This window comes from Oncorhynchus masou, chromosome 23, assembly GCF_036934945.1.
Source record: "Oncorhynchus masou masou isolate Uvic2021 chromosome 23, UVic_Omas_1.1, whole genome shotgun sequence".
In the NCBI taxonomy this organism is placed as follows: domain Eukaryota; kingdom Metazoa; phylum Chordata; class Actinopteri; order Salmoniformes; family Salmonidae; genus Oncorhynchus; species Oncorhynchus masou.
Genome location: NC_088234.1, coordinates 54,676,097 through 54,690,457, shown reverse-complemented (window position 1 = coordinate 54,690,457; position 14,361 = coordinate 54,676,097). Strand labels below are relative to the sequence as shown.

The 14,361-nt window shown below is 42.1% G+C and overlaps 1 protein-coding gene across 8 annotated transcripts in view; it reads right to left on the bottom strand.

Moving 5' to 3' along the window:
* Window positions 1–818: 818 nt before the first annotated feature.
* Window positions 819–14,361, bottom strand: part of LOC135511062 (carbohydrate sulfotransferase 15-like) — a 40,389-nt gene continuing 26,846 nt past the window's right edge. For 3 of the 8 annotated variants that reach the window (XM_064932551.1, XM_064932554.1, XM_064932550.1), the window contains 8 exons: window positions 13,566–13,710; window positions 11,653–12,640; window positions 11,160–11,502; window positions 10,169–10,312; window positions 9,539–9,695; window positions 8,994–9,150; window positions 2,952–3,095; window positions 819–2,782 (listed from right to left, as the gene is read on the bottom strand). In XM_064932551.1, the coding sequence (XP_064788623.1) occupies window positions 2,558–2,782; window positions 2,952–3,095; window positions 8,994–9,150; window positions 9,539–9,695; window positions 10,169–10,312; window positions 11,160–11,502; window positions 11,653–12,033 (1,551 nt within the window). In that variant the 5' untranslated portion in view covers window positions 12,034–12,640; window positions 13,566–13,710 and the 3' untranslated portion in view covers window positions 819–2,557. The other 5 variants (XM_064932552.1, XM_064932553.1, XM_064932555.1 and 2 more) reach the window with 5 other exon arrangements.

Below are 14,361 nucleotides of genomic sequence, written 5' to 3'. Positions count from 1 at the left end.
CAAAACTAATTTGTGAAAATATGAGCTTGTTGCTTTTTTACCAATTCATTAAGGAAGTTAATAATGCTCGTGTGAACAGTTCCTCTGGATTCGTCTCAAATAATACAATATAGCCCATTAGTGCAATTTGTAGTCACCAAGCTAACAGTAGTGCACTATAAGGTACAGTATATACACTGAGTGTACAAAACATTAGGAACACCTTCCTAATATTTAGCTGCAACCCTTTTTCCATCAGAGCAGGCTCAATTCGCCGGGGTATGGACTCCACGAGGTGTCAAAAGCCTTCCACAGGAAAGCTGGCCCATGTTGACAATGCTTTCCACAGTTGTGTCAAGTTAGCTGGATGTCCTTTGGGTGGTGGACAATTCCTGACACACACGTGAAACTGTTGAGCGTGAAAAACCCAGCAACGTTGCAGTTCTTGATACACTCAAACCGGTGCGCCTTGCACCTACTACCATCCACCATTCAAAGGCACCTTTTGTCTTTGCCCATTCATTCTCTGAGTTAAACACCTACACAATACGTCTCAATTATCTCAAGGCTTAAAAATCCTTCTTTAACTTGTCTCCTCCCCTTCATCTACATTGATTGAAGTGGATTTAACAGGTGACATCAATAAGGGATCATAGCTTTCACCTTGATTCACCTGGTCAGTTTATGTCATAGAAAGAGCAGGTGTTCTTAATGTTTTGTATACTCAGTGTCGTGTGTGTGTGATTTGAGTCTAGGACTCTATTATGACAGTAAAACACTTGAAAAACATGTCAACCTGTGCTGAGACACATCAAAAATTGACTAGAGATTCAAGTGGGTGGCTGGTAAGTTATCAAACCAAATGCATTTTATTTGTCACATGCGCTCGAATACAACAGGTGTAGACTTCACCGTGAAATGTTTACTTTACTTACTTAAGTCCTTTCCCAACAATACAGAGTTAAAAAGTAGGAACAATTTGCAAAATAAAAAGTAAATAGTAACACAATAACAATGCTATATACAAGTACCAGTACCGAATGTGCAGGGGTACAAGATATTTGAGGTGAGGTAATACGTATATGTAGGTTGGGGTAAAAGTGACTCGGCAATCAGGATAGATAATAAACAGAGTAGCAGCAGCGTATGTGAAGAGTGTGAAAGTGTTTCTATGTGTTAGCTTGTGTGTGTGTGGCATCAACATGCATGTGTTTTGTGTGTGTGTGTGTGTGTGTGTGTGTGAGTGTAAGCGTGTGTGTTGGAGGGAGTGTCAGTGTAGTATGTGTGAGTCCTGTGAGTGTGCATAGAGCCAGTGCAAGAGAGTCAGTGCAAGAAAAAGGGGGTCAACGCAAATAGTCCTGCTAGCCATTTGACTAACTGTTCAGGAGTCTTATGGCTTGTGGGTAGAAGCTGTTCAGGAGCCTTTAGCTCCCAGACTTGGTGCTCCAAGATGAGAGGTTGTTGTTCTGGCACCACACTGCCAGGTCTCTGACCTCCTCCCTATAGGCCGTCTCATCATCGTCAGTGATCAGGCCTACCATGGTCGTGTCATCGGCAAACGTAACGATGGTGTTGGAGTCGTGTGCAGCCACACAGTCATGGGTGAACAGGGAGTACAGGAGGGGACTAAGCATGCACTTCTAAGGGTCCCCCATGTTGAGTGTCAGCGTGGCGAATGTGTTGTCGCCTACCCTCATCACCTCGGGGCGGCTCGTCAGGCAAGTTAGGCTTGATGCTTGAGTTTACGTAAAATGTGTCCATGTGCAGAGTGTGTACAAACAAGAAAACTACTGGAAAATATAAGTTAGAAACAAATGTGCCAATCTTTGGTGAAAAGATAGACTTGCATTGGCAGGAAATGAGATTCCATAGTGTGTCTCTGTGGTTCTGTTGCCCTCTGGTGTGAGGATGTGTCCATTGTGAGTCTAGGCCAGTGTAGAATGGCATCATCATATTTCACATTAAAAAAGCAGGTTACAACCACGTGGTCACTTCTTTGCCCTTTGCTTAATTGAATGTAGTTAAAAAGAACAGCATATGGTGTTGAAGACAGGGTATTTCATGTTTGTTTTTAAAGAAAATTGTAGGCAACATCATGATAAAATCCATTGTGCTGTTTGCTCCCATATTGTTTTTTACATAATGGTTTCACAATGATTGAGAGAGAAATACCCAGTGGCAAACAGTATTTTAAAATGATAAATCATTAGCATGTGAAGGCTCTCTTTTTACTCTCAATATTTGTTGTGTCAAAGCTTTCCCACTAGAGGGAGTAGTCCACCAGGCTCTACCTACCCCAGTCATTTTCCAAGAGTCTTTCCTACAAAAAGCAAACGATTCTACAATATACAGTATAAGGGCACTGCCGTCAATGCATCATCATGAAAGGCAAACAAAAGGAAAAACTACTTCAAGCACTAGACAGATGCATTGCTCAGGTCTTCGGAGCACCTCATACATTTGACTGACTATATGTTCTCCCATTGTGACTTAATTCATGTCCCATGGCTTATCGCACTTGACAGTTCATCTCATAGGACTTAAATGACCATGAGGGATTTAGTACAGTACTTATTTCTCAGGTCTGTATCCATCTGAGTTGGAGCCATTCCTTATGTCTCTGTCCAGTGGAAGACCTTGTTGTCCAGGATTGTGGCCAGTTTGTGGTTGAATGGCTGGTGGAACTCCCTGAGGAGGTCCCTGGTGCTGGGCAGCATGGGGCCCAGGCTCCTGTCTGCTGCTCTCCGTGTGTTGGACATGGGCCTCTTGGTGAGAGCTGCCTCCGTCTGCTCAGATAAAGGCCCTGAGGGACATGCAGTACAGACAGACACATACAGGATCAATAGATGTTGAAATTCACACAGAGGAAGAAGCAGACATGAATCACCAACATTGTGTCCTAGCTCTGGACACACCTAGGATGGTGATGTAGTATCAGTGGAATAACTGTTTTTATCCCGGTACGTACCCACATTTAGGAAGTCAAAGACTTTACGTATGGTGAGTCTCAGATTGGCAGCGTAATCTTCTAACTGCAGAACTAGGATCTGATCTCTATGGAAGACAGTCAACCAGTCCAGCAGGAAGACACTATACAGTCCTAGGTTCAGTCTGACCTGGAGAGGATCACAACACTGCAGGTAAGACTTCTATATGATTTCCATAACTCTTCTACCAAGGCTTCATTGTGAAGGTGGAGAACAAGCTACATGCTATGACTCCTGTTACCAGTACACAACTTAACCTGCAGGGAGTGCTAGAGACCACAGCATGACTCCTGTTAACAGTACACAAGCTAACCTGCAGGGAGTGCTAGAGACCAACCGACAAAAGTAATTATGTCTGCAGATGCAGCAAAAAGAGAAGTGGTTCATTCATGTCGGTTGACAATGACATTCACGTTGCTGAACGTCAAATGCATTTTACTTAGAAAATATGTGCCTTAATAGGTACACACGGAACTCTGAGCCCCATGTTGGCACCAATACAATGACATGACTACCACAAATCAGGCTGAGATGTATGTAGAACAGTGTGAACAGTAGTGTACATCTCTGGCAGTAGGTATCTAGATTTGTGCTTTTCCTATGTAAACTAGCTGTGCCCCAGGCTATGACAGCTGCACCCAAGTAAGGAAATGTTTACAGCATTAAAACTTGTGGACCCCAGGAAGAGTAGCTGCTGAAAGTGTAACAGCTAATGAGGATCCAACTAAACTAAACAAAGCATACATACTGTGCCTGTATAATACTGAGCCAATATCCATTTCAGGGTAGTAAAATAGTTAAAACAGTAATAAGAATTTTTGGAAATAAATGCTAATATTTCCAGAGACAACTACTTCCTAAATGACTTACAGTAACTGCATCTCAGTCGAATCTGTTCTGAAAGGAAACTTCACGGTTCTTGATTAGTTAATCAGTTATCAAGTCAGTAGATCTACTGAGGCATATGTCACAGCACATTTTCACCACCTTCCAGGAAGTGGCCGTGATTTGAATAACAAATCCTATTAGACATGGAAAAAAATTCCTGAGTTATGGATCGCAATTTGGCATGGAATCAATTTAGTTAAGAAATACATTTTGGCATAGACAAAGCCATCTCTGCTTAACTTTGTATGCACTTTGTTTACATAATCAGATCTCTTAATAAATGCAGTCAAACTAAGTGTTTCTTCTTGCTTTTGCACAATTTTCTTATGTTTCCATCAACACACTATCCACCAAGAACAGTGATACAACAGGATATGCATTCCAATGCATTTACCTTGAACACCTACGGTAGTGCTGAGGGGGGGGGGGGGGTGGGGTTCTGTTATTAAACAACCGATTGACCAACGTCGGTTCAATTACTTGAATTCCATTTAGTTTTTTTTTTTTTGTGAGCTCAACGCTCTGTTTCTCTAGAGAGAAATCAAATCATTCAAGAGAGAAATTAAGTCAAGAACTATGTGGGACGCTTGATTACAGGCACATTTTAGTTGTAGTTTTCATTAGGCAAATATTCAACCTAGTTCAGAAGAGAAACATGGTAATTAACTACAATTACCATTATCCATTGTGCCTGTTCTTCCCGGCTCTGACAGAGACGGATAGCCTACACACAGAACGCATGAGAGAGGAATGTACACAACACAATGATGAGAGGGATAGAGGAAGTTTGTGAGGTAGCTCTACTGCATTGATAGTTGTAGTAGTTGGTAATAAGCAGTCTTGAAAGTATTGGGACAGTGACCATTTTTGTTGTTTTGGCTCTGTACTCCAGTACTGATATACTGATATAATGCAATGACTATGGGCAGACTGTCAGTTTCAATTTGAGGGTATTTTCATCCATATCAGGTGAACAGCTTAGAAATTACAACACTTTTTGTACATAGTCGCCCCATTTTAGGGGACCAAACGTATTGGAACAAATTCACTTATATGTATTCAATTAGTTAAGTTAGGTATTTGTTACCATATTCATAGCACACAATGACAACATCAAGCTTGTGACTCTACACATTTGCTGACTGCATTTTGCCACACCCTGATCTGTTACACCTGTTTTTGTGCTTGTCTCCGCCCACCAAGCTAGATGCCCTCAATCTCACACAAATCATCAAGGAACCCATCAAGTACAACCCTAAATCCATAAACATGGGCACCCTCATAGACATTATCCTGACCAACTTACCCTCCAAATACACCTCCGCTGTTTTCAATCAGGATCTCAGCGATCACTGCCTCATTGCCTGTATCTGCTATGGGTCCGCGATCAAACGACCACCCCTCATCACTGTCAAACACTCCCTAAAACACTTCTGCGAGCAGGCCTTTCTAATCGACCTGGCCCGGGTATCCTGGAAGGATATTGACCTCATCCCGTTAGTCGAGGATGCCTGGTCATTCTTTAAAAGTAATCACCATCATAGAAAAAATGTAGAACTAAGAACAGATATAGCCCTTGGTTCACTCCAGACCTGACTGCCCTTGACCAGCACAAAAACATCCTGTGGCGGACTGCCATAGCATCGAATAGTCCCCACGATATGCAACTGTTCCGGGAAGTCAGGAACCAATACACGCAGTCAGTCAGGAAACTAAAGGCTAGCTTTTTCAAGCAGAAATTCAAAACCTGTAACTCTAACTCCAAAAAGTTTTGGGACACTGTAAAGTCCATGGAGAACAAGAGCAAGGTAACACTGAGGCTAGGTAACACGGTAACCACTGATGAATCCATGATAATCGAACATTTCAATAAGCATTTCTCAACGGCTGGCCATGCCTTCCTCATGGCTACTCCAACCCCCCCCCCCCACCCCCACCCCACCCCGCAGCTACTCGCCCAAGCCTCCCCAGCTTCTCCTTCAACCATATCCAGACAGCAGATATTCTGAAAGTGCTGCAAAACCTGGACCAGTACAAATCAGCTGGGCTTGACAATTTGGACCCTCTCTTTCTAAAACTATCCGCCGCCATTGTTGCAACCCCTATTACCAGCCTGTTTAACCTCTGTTTCGTATCGTCCGTGATCCCTAAAGATTGGAAAGCTGCCGCGGTCATCCCCCTATTCAAAGGGGGTGACACCCTAGACCCAAACTGTTACAGACCTATATCCATCCTGCCCTGCCTATCTAAAGTCTTTGAAAGCCAAGTTAATAAACAGATCACTGACCATTTCGATTCCCACCGTACCATCTCCGTTGTGCAATCCGGCTTCCGAGCCGGTCAAGGGTGCACCTCAGCCACGCTCAAGGTACTAAACAATATCATAATCGGCATTGATAAAAGACAGTACTGTGCAGCCGTCTTCATCGACCTGGCCAAGGCTTTCGACTCTGTCAATCACCGTATTCTTATTGGCAGACGCGATAGACTTGGTTTTTCTGATGACTGCCTCACCTGGTTCACCAACTACTTTGCAGACAGAGTTCAGTGTGTCAAATCGGAGGGCATGTTGTCTGGACCTTTGGCAGTCTCTATGGGGGTACCACAGGGTTAAATTCTGACTCTTTTCTCTGTATATATCAATGATGTCGCTCTTGCTGCGGGCGATTCCCTGATCCACCTCTACGCAGACGAAACCATTCTGTGTACTTCTGGCCCTTCCTTGGACTCTGTGCTAACTAACCTCCAAACGAGCTTCAATGCCATACAACACTCCTTCCGTGGCCTCCAACTGCTCTTAAACGCTCGTAAAACTAAATGCATGCTCTTCAACCATTCGCTGGCCGCAACCGCCTGCCCGACTAGCATCACCACCCTAGACGGTTCCGACCTAGAATATGTGGACAACTATAAATACCTAGTTGTCTGGCTAGACTGTAGACTCTCCTTCCAGACTCATATTAAACATCTCCAATCCAAAATCAAATCTAGAATCGGCTTTCTATTTCGCAACAAAGCCTCTTTCACTCACGCCGTCAAACTTGCCCTAGTAAAACTGACTATCCTACTGATCCTCGACTTCGGTGATGTCATCTACAAAATAGCTTCCAACACTCTACTCAGCAAACTGGATGCAGTCTATCACAGTGCCATCCGTTTTGTTACCAAATCACCTGATACCACCCTCCACTGCGACCTGTATGATCTAGTCGGCTGTTCCTCGCTACATATTCGTCGCCAGACCCACTGGCTCCAGATCATCTATAAGTCTATGCTAGGTAAAGCTCCGCCTTATCTCAGTTCACTGGTCACGATAACAACACCCACACGTAGTACACATTCCAGCAGGTATATCTCACTGATCATCCCCAAAGCCAACACCTAATTTGGCTGCCTTTCCTTCCAGTTCCCTGCTGCATTGCAGCGAATTGCAAAAATCACTGAAGTTGGAGACTTATTTCCCTCTTTAAACATCAACTATCTGAGCAGCTGTACATAGTCCCTCTGTAAATAGCCCACCCAATCTACCTACCTCATCCCCATACTGTTTTTATTTTATTTACTTTTCTGCTCTTTTGCACACCAGTATCCCTACTTGCACATTATCATCTGCTTATTTATCACTCCAGTGTTAATCTGCTAAATTGTAATTATTCGCTCCTATGGCCTATTTATTGCCTACCTTTTGCACACACTGTATATAGACATTCTTTTTTCTACTGTGTCATTGACTTGTTTGTATTATTGGCTTGTTTATTGTTTACTCCATGTGTAACTCTGTGTTGTCTGTGTCACACTGCTTTGCTTTATCTTGGCCAGGTCGCAGTTGCAAATGAGAACTTGTTCTCAACTAGCCTACCTGGTTAAATAAAGGTGAAATAAATAAACCATCCTGTTTTCTAGTTTTGACCATTCTGCCTGCCCTGAGCCTGCCTGCCGTTCAGTACCTTGTCACACCGCCCTGGATTATTGACCTCTGCTTGCCCTGACCCTGAGACTGCCTGCCGTTCGGTACCTTTTGACTCTGATCTGGATTACTGACCTCTGCCTGACCTTGACCTGTCTTTTTTTTCTGTCCATGTTCTAGTAATAAACTTTTGTTACTTCGACACTGTCTGCATCTGGGTCTTCCCTAAAATGTGATACATTTGCTGTTTGTTTTGGTTGTGTTTCAGATTAATTGTGCCCAATAGAAATGAATGGTAGATAATGTACAGAGTCATTTTTGAGTCCCTTTTATTGTAAATAAGCATAAGAATACGTTTCTAAACACTTGTACATTAATGTGGATGCTGCAGTACCAGGATTATGTATAATCATGAATGAATTGTGAATAATGAGTGAGAAAGTTACACACAAACATCATACCCCAAGACATGCTAATATCTCACCATTACAATAACAGGGGAGGATTATTCACAATTCACAATTCTTTCAGGATTATTCATAATCAAGGCAGCATCCACATAAATGTAAAAGGGTTTAGAAACATTCTGTTCTTGATGTAGTCATTGCGTGCTATGAATATGGGACCAAATACTTAACTTTTTACTACTTTAATACACATGTAAGTGATTTTGTACCAATACTTTTGGTGTACAAAAAGCACTGTAATTTCTAAATGGAAAATACCCTCAAATTAAAACTGTCAGTCTGCACTTTAACTTCATAGTCTTTGTGTAATTTCATCCAAAGTGCTGGAGTACAGAGCCAAAGCAACAAAACAATTGTCACTGTCCCAATACTTTTGGAGCTCACTGTACTTGAAGAACTGGTCAAATGATTTTGTCAGACAGCTCCCCAATGTGGACCTGACAGAAACAATGGAATGTTTTCAATGTTTTGGAAATTCAATGTTCACTATTTTTGGCTTTGGGATATTCATTAAAAAGCTCTCAAATATTTTTACGTCATTATTTCATAATACATTTAATGTTTAAAAAAATGATCTATATCAAAAACTGTGATTATTTTTTAATAACCTAACTGAAATCGAACCGACCTCAAAAAGCACTCATCACTAATCGTTCAGCACGAACATACAGTTGAGAGTGTTGTACATTTTCAATGTCAGCAATAAGAGTAAAGTATGTCTGCTAAATGGCATATTTATTATTTATTCATAAGAGTCCCGCTCACCGTCATGGCATTGGAGAGGCTTGTGTTGTAGACACAGGAACGCACAGACTTTTCTGCTAAACAAGCCTCAAACAGCTGTAGGGATTCTGAGACCCTCAGGTCAAAGTCCTCCACAGACTTGTTAGCCATGTTGAAGTACAGGTAGTCTGAATATAACCTAAACCAGAGGGAGACACACACACACACACACACACACACCAACCAGAAAACATACTTTCTTCAGCTATATTGACCAAATGCACATATATTCCTATAGTGAAAACTATGTGACAGCATGCCAAAACCATTACTGAGTCTTACAGGTATAGGACTTAATTTGATCACGCTGTTGTGTGAGAAGGGTGTACTCAAGGTTTAAAATGGCTTCTAAAGTTTGCCATTTCCACTTGAAAACATCAGACTTTATTTGCCCTAACAAAACATTTATCAACCCCCTACAAAAATGTCCATTCATTATAATCCACATAATCATTTACAATTCCTGCCGCTGCATGATTATTTTCCTGCTGTGAGAAACGGCTAAATTAAAATTCCCACATATTTACCTCTCTACTGGGTCTCTGAGCATGACAATGATTTTAGCGTTGGGCTGAACTGCGTGGATGAAGTCCTGGGCCAGGAAAGGAGGCTCCCCATCTGCCCGGTAGTTATAGAGATAGCTCCAGGCTTGGTTGTCCCACATTGTGGATGCGCTTGCTTCACCTGTCAATCAAACATATTTGTGATACCCATTATGTGATTACACTTGACACTGCATATAACACAACAGTGGTAACCTCTCATAATTCCTAAATAACAATGGACCTTATGGTGGCTTTCGTAACAACATTCTACTTCAAAACCTTGCCCTTAAATGTCAGTTTTGAGTGTTGGCATTATCATGCTGGTTAGTGCAGAGCCAATTATGAGGGAATAATGGAGTGAGAGAACTGATAATGGAGGAAGGAGAAACACAGTCTTCGGGTGTTAATAAGTGTCGAAGGTCCTAGACTGGCTGTGAATACTGAATGAGGTTTGTAATCACACAACATCTCTTTCTCTCTCACACACACACACACTTTGTTGAAAGCAATACATCCCAAGAGTTTATAAAGATTTTAAAACTTGACCTCATTTTATTATAATTCAATATGTATCCAGTAGATATAAATGACCTACGATGACCTGTAGGTTACCTGTAATAATGTGTCGCTGGCTGTGGTCTCCAGAGTTATTCCCCAGTATTCCCTCCTGGATGTGGTAGGCAGCCAGTTCAAACAGGTCCAGGTAATCCTCCACAGGGAAGCGTTCTAGGAGGCCATCTTTCAGATGGATGATACCTGCAAGGGAGAGCAACACCATGGTCAATGACGTCATCATTCAATCAAATGTCACTATCGTCTACTTCCATCTATGATCTAACATAGACCTTCTCAAAAGCAAAAGGTGATCAAAGTCTGAGAGGAAGTTCTGTCCATATTTTCACACTTGTCAGAGCTCAAAGAAGATCAAGACTTCTTACTAGACGGCCCCAGGAGACCTGATGTAGATGTCCTTCTCATTCAATTGTCAGCACAAAGATCAACATCCCAAACCATTTCCCCCTGCTGCTTTGAACGCCCACAAACCCACTTGGCGATGGAGCCTGAAATCAATGCGCTCTGCATGATCAACAGTATAGCTCTCCTTGGAGTGTGATCTGACACCTACACTGCCTCTCAGACTCTTAAACATCTTTTCAATTAGATGAATGACAACAGACACTAGTTAGGATGGCTGGACCTGGTCTCATCCATACCCCACACACTACAGTAGAGGTTCAGAGCAACACGTACTCACTCTGTACAAATCTTTGAAAAATAACTGTAAGGAAAATTATAAGCAGATGATTATCATAAAAGACACAACACTTTGGGTTTCCATTCAGTTATATTGTTACTAGTGTGCAAAGTGTAGAATGTAGGTACAACAATTAGGAAAAGAAGCACACAGTATTACCTCAAAATAGATATAATATGAATATAAATGGGAAGACGTTATTCCACACCACTGGTGGTTCCCTCTAGAAATCTATTTTGGCAAGGTGAAAAGGCTGTTGAAGCCAATGTAAAAGTGTTCCATCCAAATCAATGGAAGCCAAGTTCTCTGGGCAGCTCTACCGAAGTAAAGACGGGGACTAGTGCTTACCAAACCTTTTCCTCGTCCACCAGTGGGGCTCTTTCATGGTGGTGAACTTGACCTCCGGGTGTAGCAGCAGTCGGTGAAACAGGTCCGTTGTGCCACATTTGGGCTGGCCAATGATGTAGAAATATGGAAGACAGCGCAGGCGGTATTGCTTGTTGTCATCACTGTGGTACAAGTGTTCCTGGAAATGTTTCCGTAGGTAGTCACAGACAGTCCGGAAACTCTTAGAGCGAACTGCATACAAGTTTTTACTGTAAGGATCCACTTTGGTTTTCCCAGAGAGCTCCTCATACCAGCATGGACTCTTGATATTGGGGAGGAACTGACGAGGAATAACGGAAAACAACTGGGAAGGACAAAACAGAGAAATTGTCAAAATACTTTTCAAACACTTCTAGACAGTTGTAATGATGCTATTATCTTATTTGCCATTATAAATGCTTGAAAGGATTTTTGTCCTGAGACAAAACGGCACACATACTCTGCTCATACTCACATGAGAGTCCGTATTGACAACGTCCTTCAGAAGAGGCAGCTTCCTTGGGCTGAACTCAAGCTTAGATGTAATGCACTTCACCAGGAGCTTAATGTTGGCGTAGTCCTTGGTAGAAGACAGGTTATGGGGGAGGGTGCTGCTTGGGTTGGCTATAGTCCTGAGGTGGAACGGTGACAGGGTCTGCATCAGACCCTTTTTATCCCAGGTTAAGATGTAAGAAGCCATGATGAGGAAGGTCAATGTCAATCCTAGCAGGAAGCTGATAACCTTGACCTTTCTGACACTCCTCAGGGGCCCCAATGACCATAGAGGAACCTGCCTCAACTCTAGGACACTGGGCAGGCCTCTGCGGCTGTTATCCCCATCGTCCAAACAGGGCATTGTGTGTCTCTTCCTGTAGTTCTCAACTTACATAGGGCAGCGTGGGCCAAATGTGTAGTCCATTTGAGGAATGGAACCATGTTTGTAGTCTGTACGAGACATGCTGTAGACCTGATGGAACAGAGCTGTGTGGAGGGGGATGGGTGATTTCAGAGGGGTGGGACTTCGAGGCACATCTGCCATCAAGGCACATCTATAATGGGATGGAGGTCTGTGGAGGAGCAGTGGAGGGTTCATCCATCATGACTGCTCCAAATGTTGCTGTAGGCACACCAGGTACTGTAACACCACATACAGTGCTTAAAACAGAGGAAACTTTTGGACACGACAATTCTCAATTCATCTGTGATTCGTTTTTCCCCTTCAACGGTGTAGTGTTTTAAGGGGCCCTGGACTTTGTTATAGACAGCTCACAGCTGTTTCCTGACCAGGTGCTAAGTATTATTCCAGGATGAGGGTTCAGTTAGGGGCGATCGAACATGAGACATCTCAGATGAATTCTTCTTTCTCCACTAGCAAGGGTGACTTCAGCCCAATTACTCATGACAACCTCACAGGCAGCTCATAGCAGAGAGAGTGTGAGTTCTTGTCGGATAACGCTCCCCTGCTTTAGGGAGAAGGATAATACAGTGGGTACAAAAGCTTATAATGTGAGAGCATAATGGTAAGTCTGCACCTTCATCCTCTGCGTTTAGGACTTATCAAAGTCCTTAGAAGACATTTCATCACTATAGGCTAAAATAAACATCAACATTTTAGAACACGTCAGATCTCTATCCTACAAGAAAATACGAGGTTGATCCATGAAAATGTTATGTTTTTGGAGATGAAAGGTTCTCTCGTGACACCAAAAGTGTACTGTATTGATACAGGTGGACGAGCAGTGCGGCAAAGGTCTTTCCCTCAAGTTAGAGAGAGAGAAAGCGAATATTATTTCTGGACCTGTGTGTTGAAGAATTCCAGACACAGGACCGACCAAATGTTTCACAAACTCTTCCATCACACTTCCTGGAGCCATAATTCATCCTGCTTTCTTTTCTTCCAGAGTTTACACACGTTAACAATTACTCTGGATGTTGAAATGAAACCCCCGCCCAGATACAGTGAATTACACTTGGTACATTCAATGAATTTAGTGTTATTTCTCATTGCATAAATGTTGTTCTATTCACTCTTGGGCCTTATTAAACAGAGACCACTAAACACTTCAGTGAATTTAAATAATCACATATTATATTTATATCACTGGCTGTCAAAAACTGTGGGTTACACTTTACTTGAGCCATACAACCTTTAGTGTACAGCAATTAAAAACACATTTAGTTGAAAGACACATTCAATGTATAATATGATACAGTATATGCCATTTAGAATGTGCTTTTATCCAAAGCGACTTACAGCCATGCACGCATACATTTTTTACATACGAGTGGTCACAGGAATCAAACCCACTATCCTGGCACTGCAAGTGCCATGCTCTACCAACTGAGCTATGCATCATTATGTAGTATAAAGGTTTGTATCCTACTTACAAGGTCTCAGCTGAACATGTTCTTCTCCTGGTCGTGATCTTGGTGTTGCTGACGGAGAGGGTCTCCTGTCCTCTCTCTGTAAAACCCATGGAAAGTTATTGTCTGCCAGAGCCAGCATCAAACATCCGGATTGTAGGCTTGATTTCTGTAGAGAGAGAAGAAGAGGGTGGAGATGTGCAGGACAGAGAGATGAGGATAGACAATATGAAGGAGAGAGTAAAGACAAGGTACGAAGGAGAGAGGGCAAGATAACCATTAAAGCCCATATAGAAGCTTCTGTGACGGAACTTGCGTGGGAAACTGACAGGGGCTGAGGAGGAGGACGGGGCTGAGGAGGTTGTGAGGGGAGGTGGGAGTGTGGGAGCCAGAAGTGGAAAAAAAATATATCGAAAAATATCTATTTTAGATTATTTTTAAAATTTTGCAGCTTTAAGACATTTTAAATACATTCCAACATATATTACAGAATGTAGTTAAATTCTATTTAAAAAAATGTAAAAATGTATGACAAAATATATGTTAAATGCATCGGAAAATGTATTTAAAGTATTTTAAAAAATATATACAGTATCAGTCAAACGTTTGGACACACCTACTCATTCAAGAGTTTTTCTTTATTTTTTTTTTTACTATTTTCTACATTGTAGAACAATAGTGAAGACATCAAAATTATGAAATAACACGTATGGCATCATGTAGTAACCACAAAAGTGCTAAACAAATCAAAATATATTTTAGATTTGACATTCTTCAAATAGCCACCCTTTGCCTTGATGACAGCTTTGCACACTCTTGG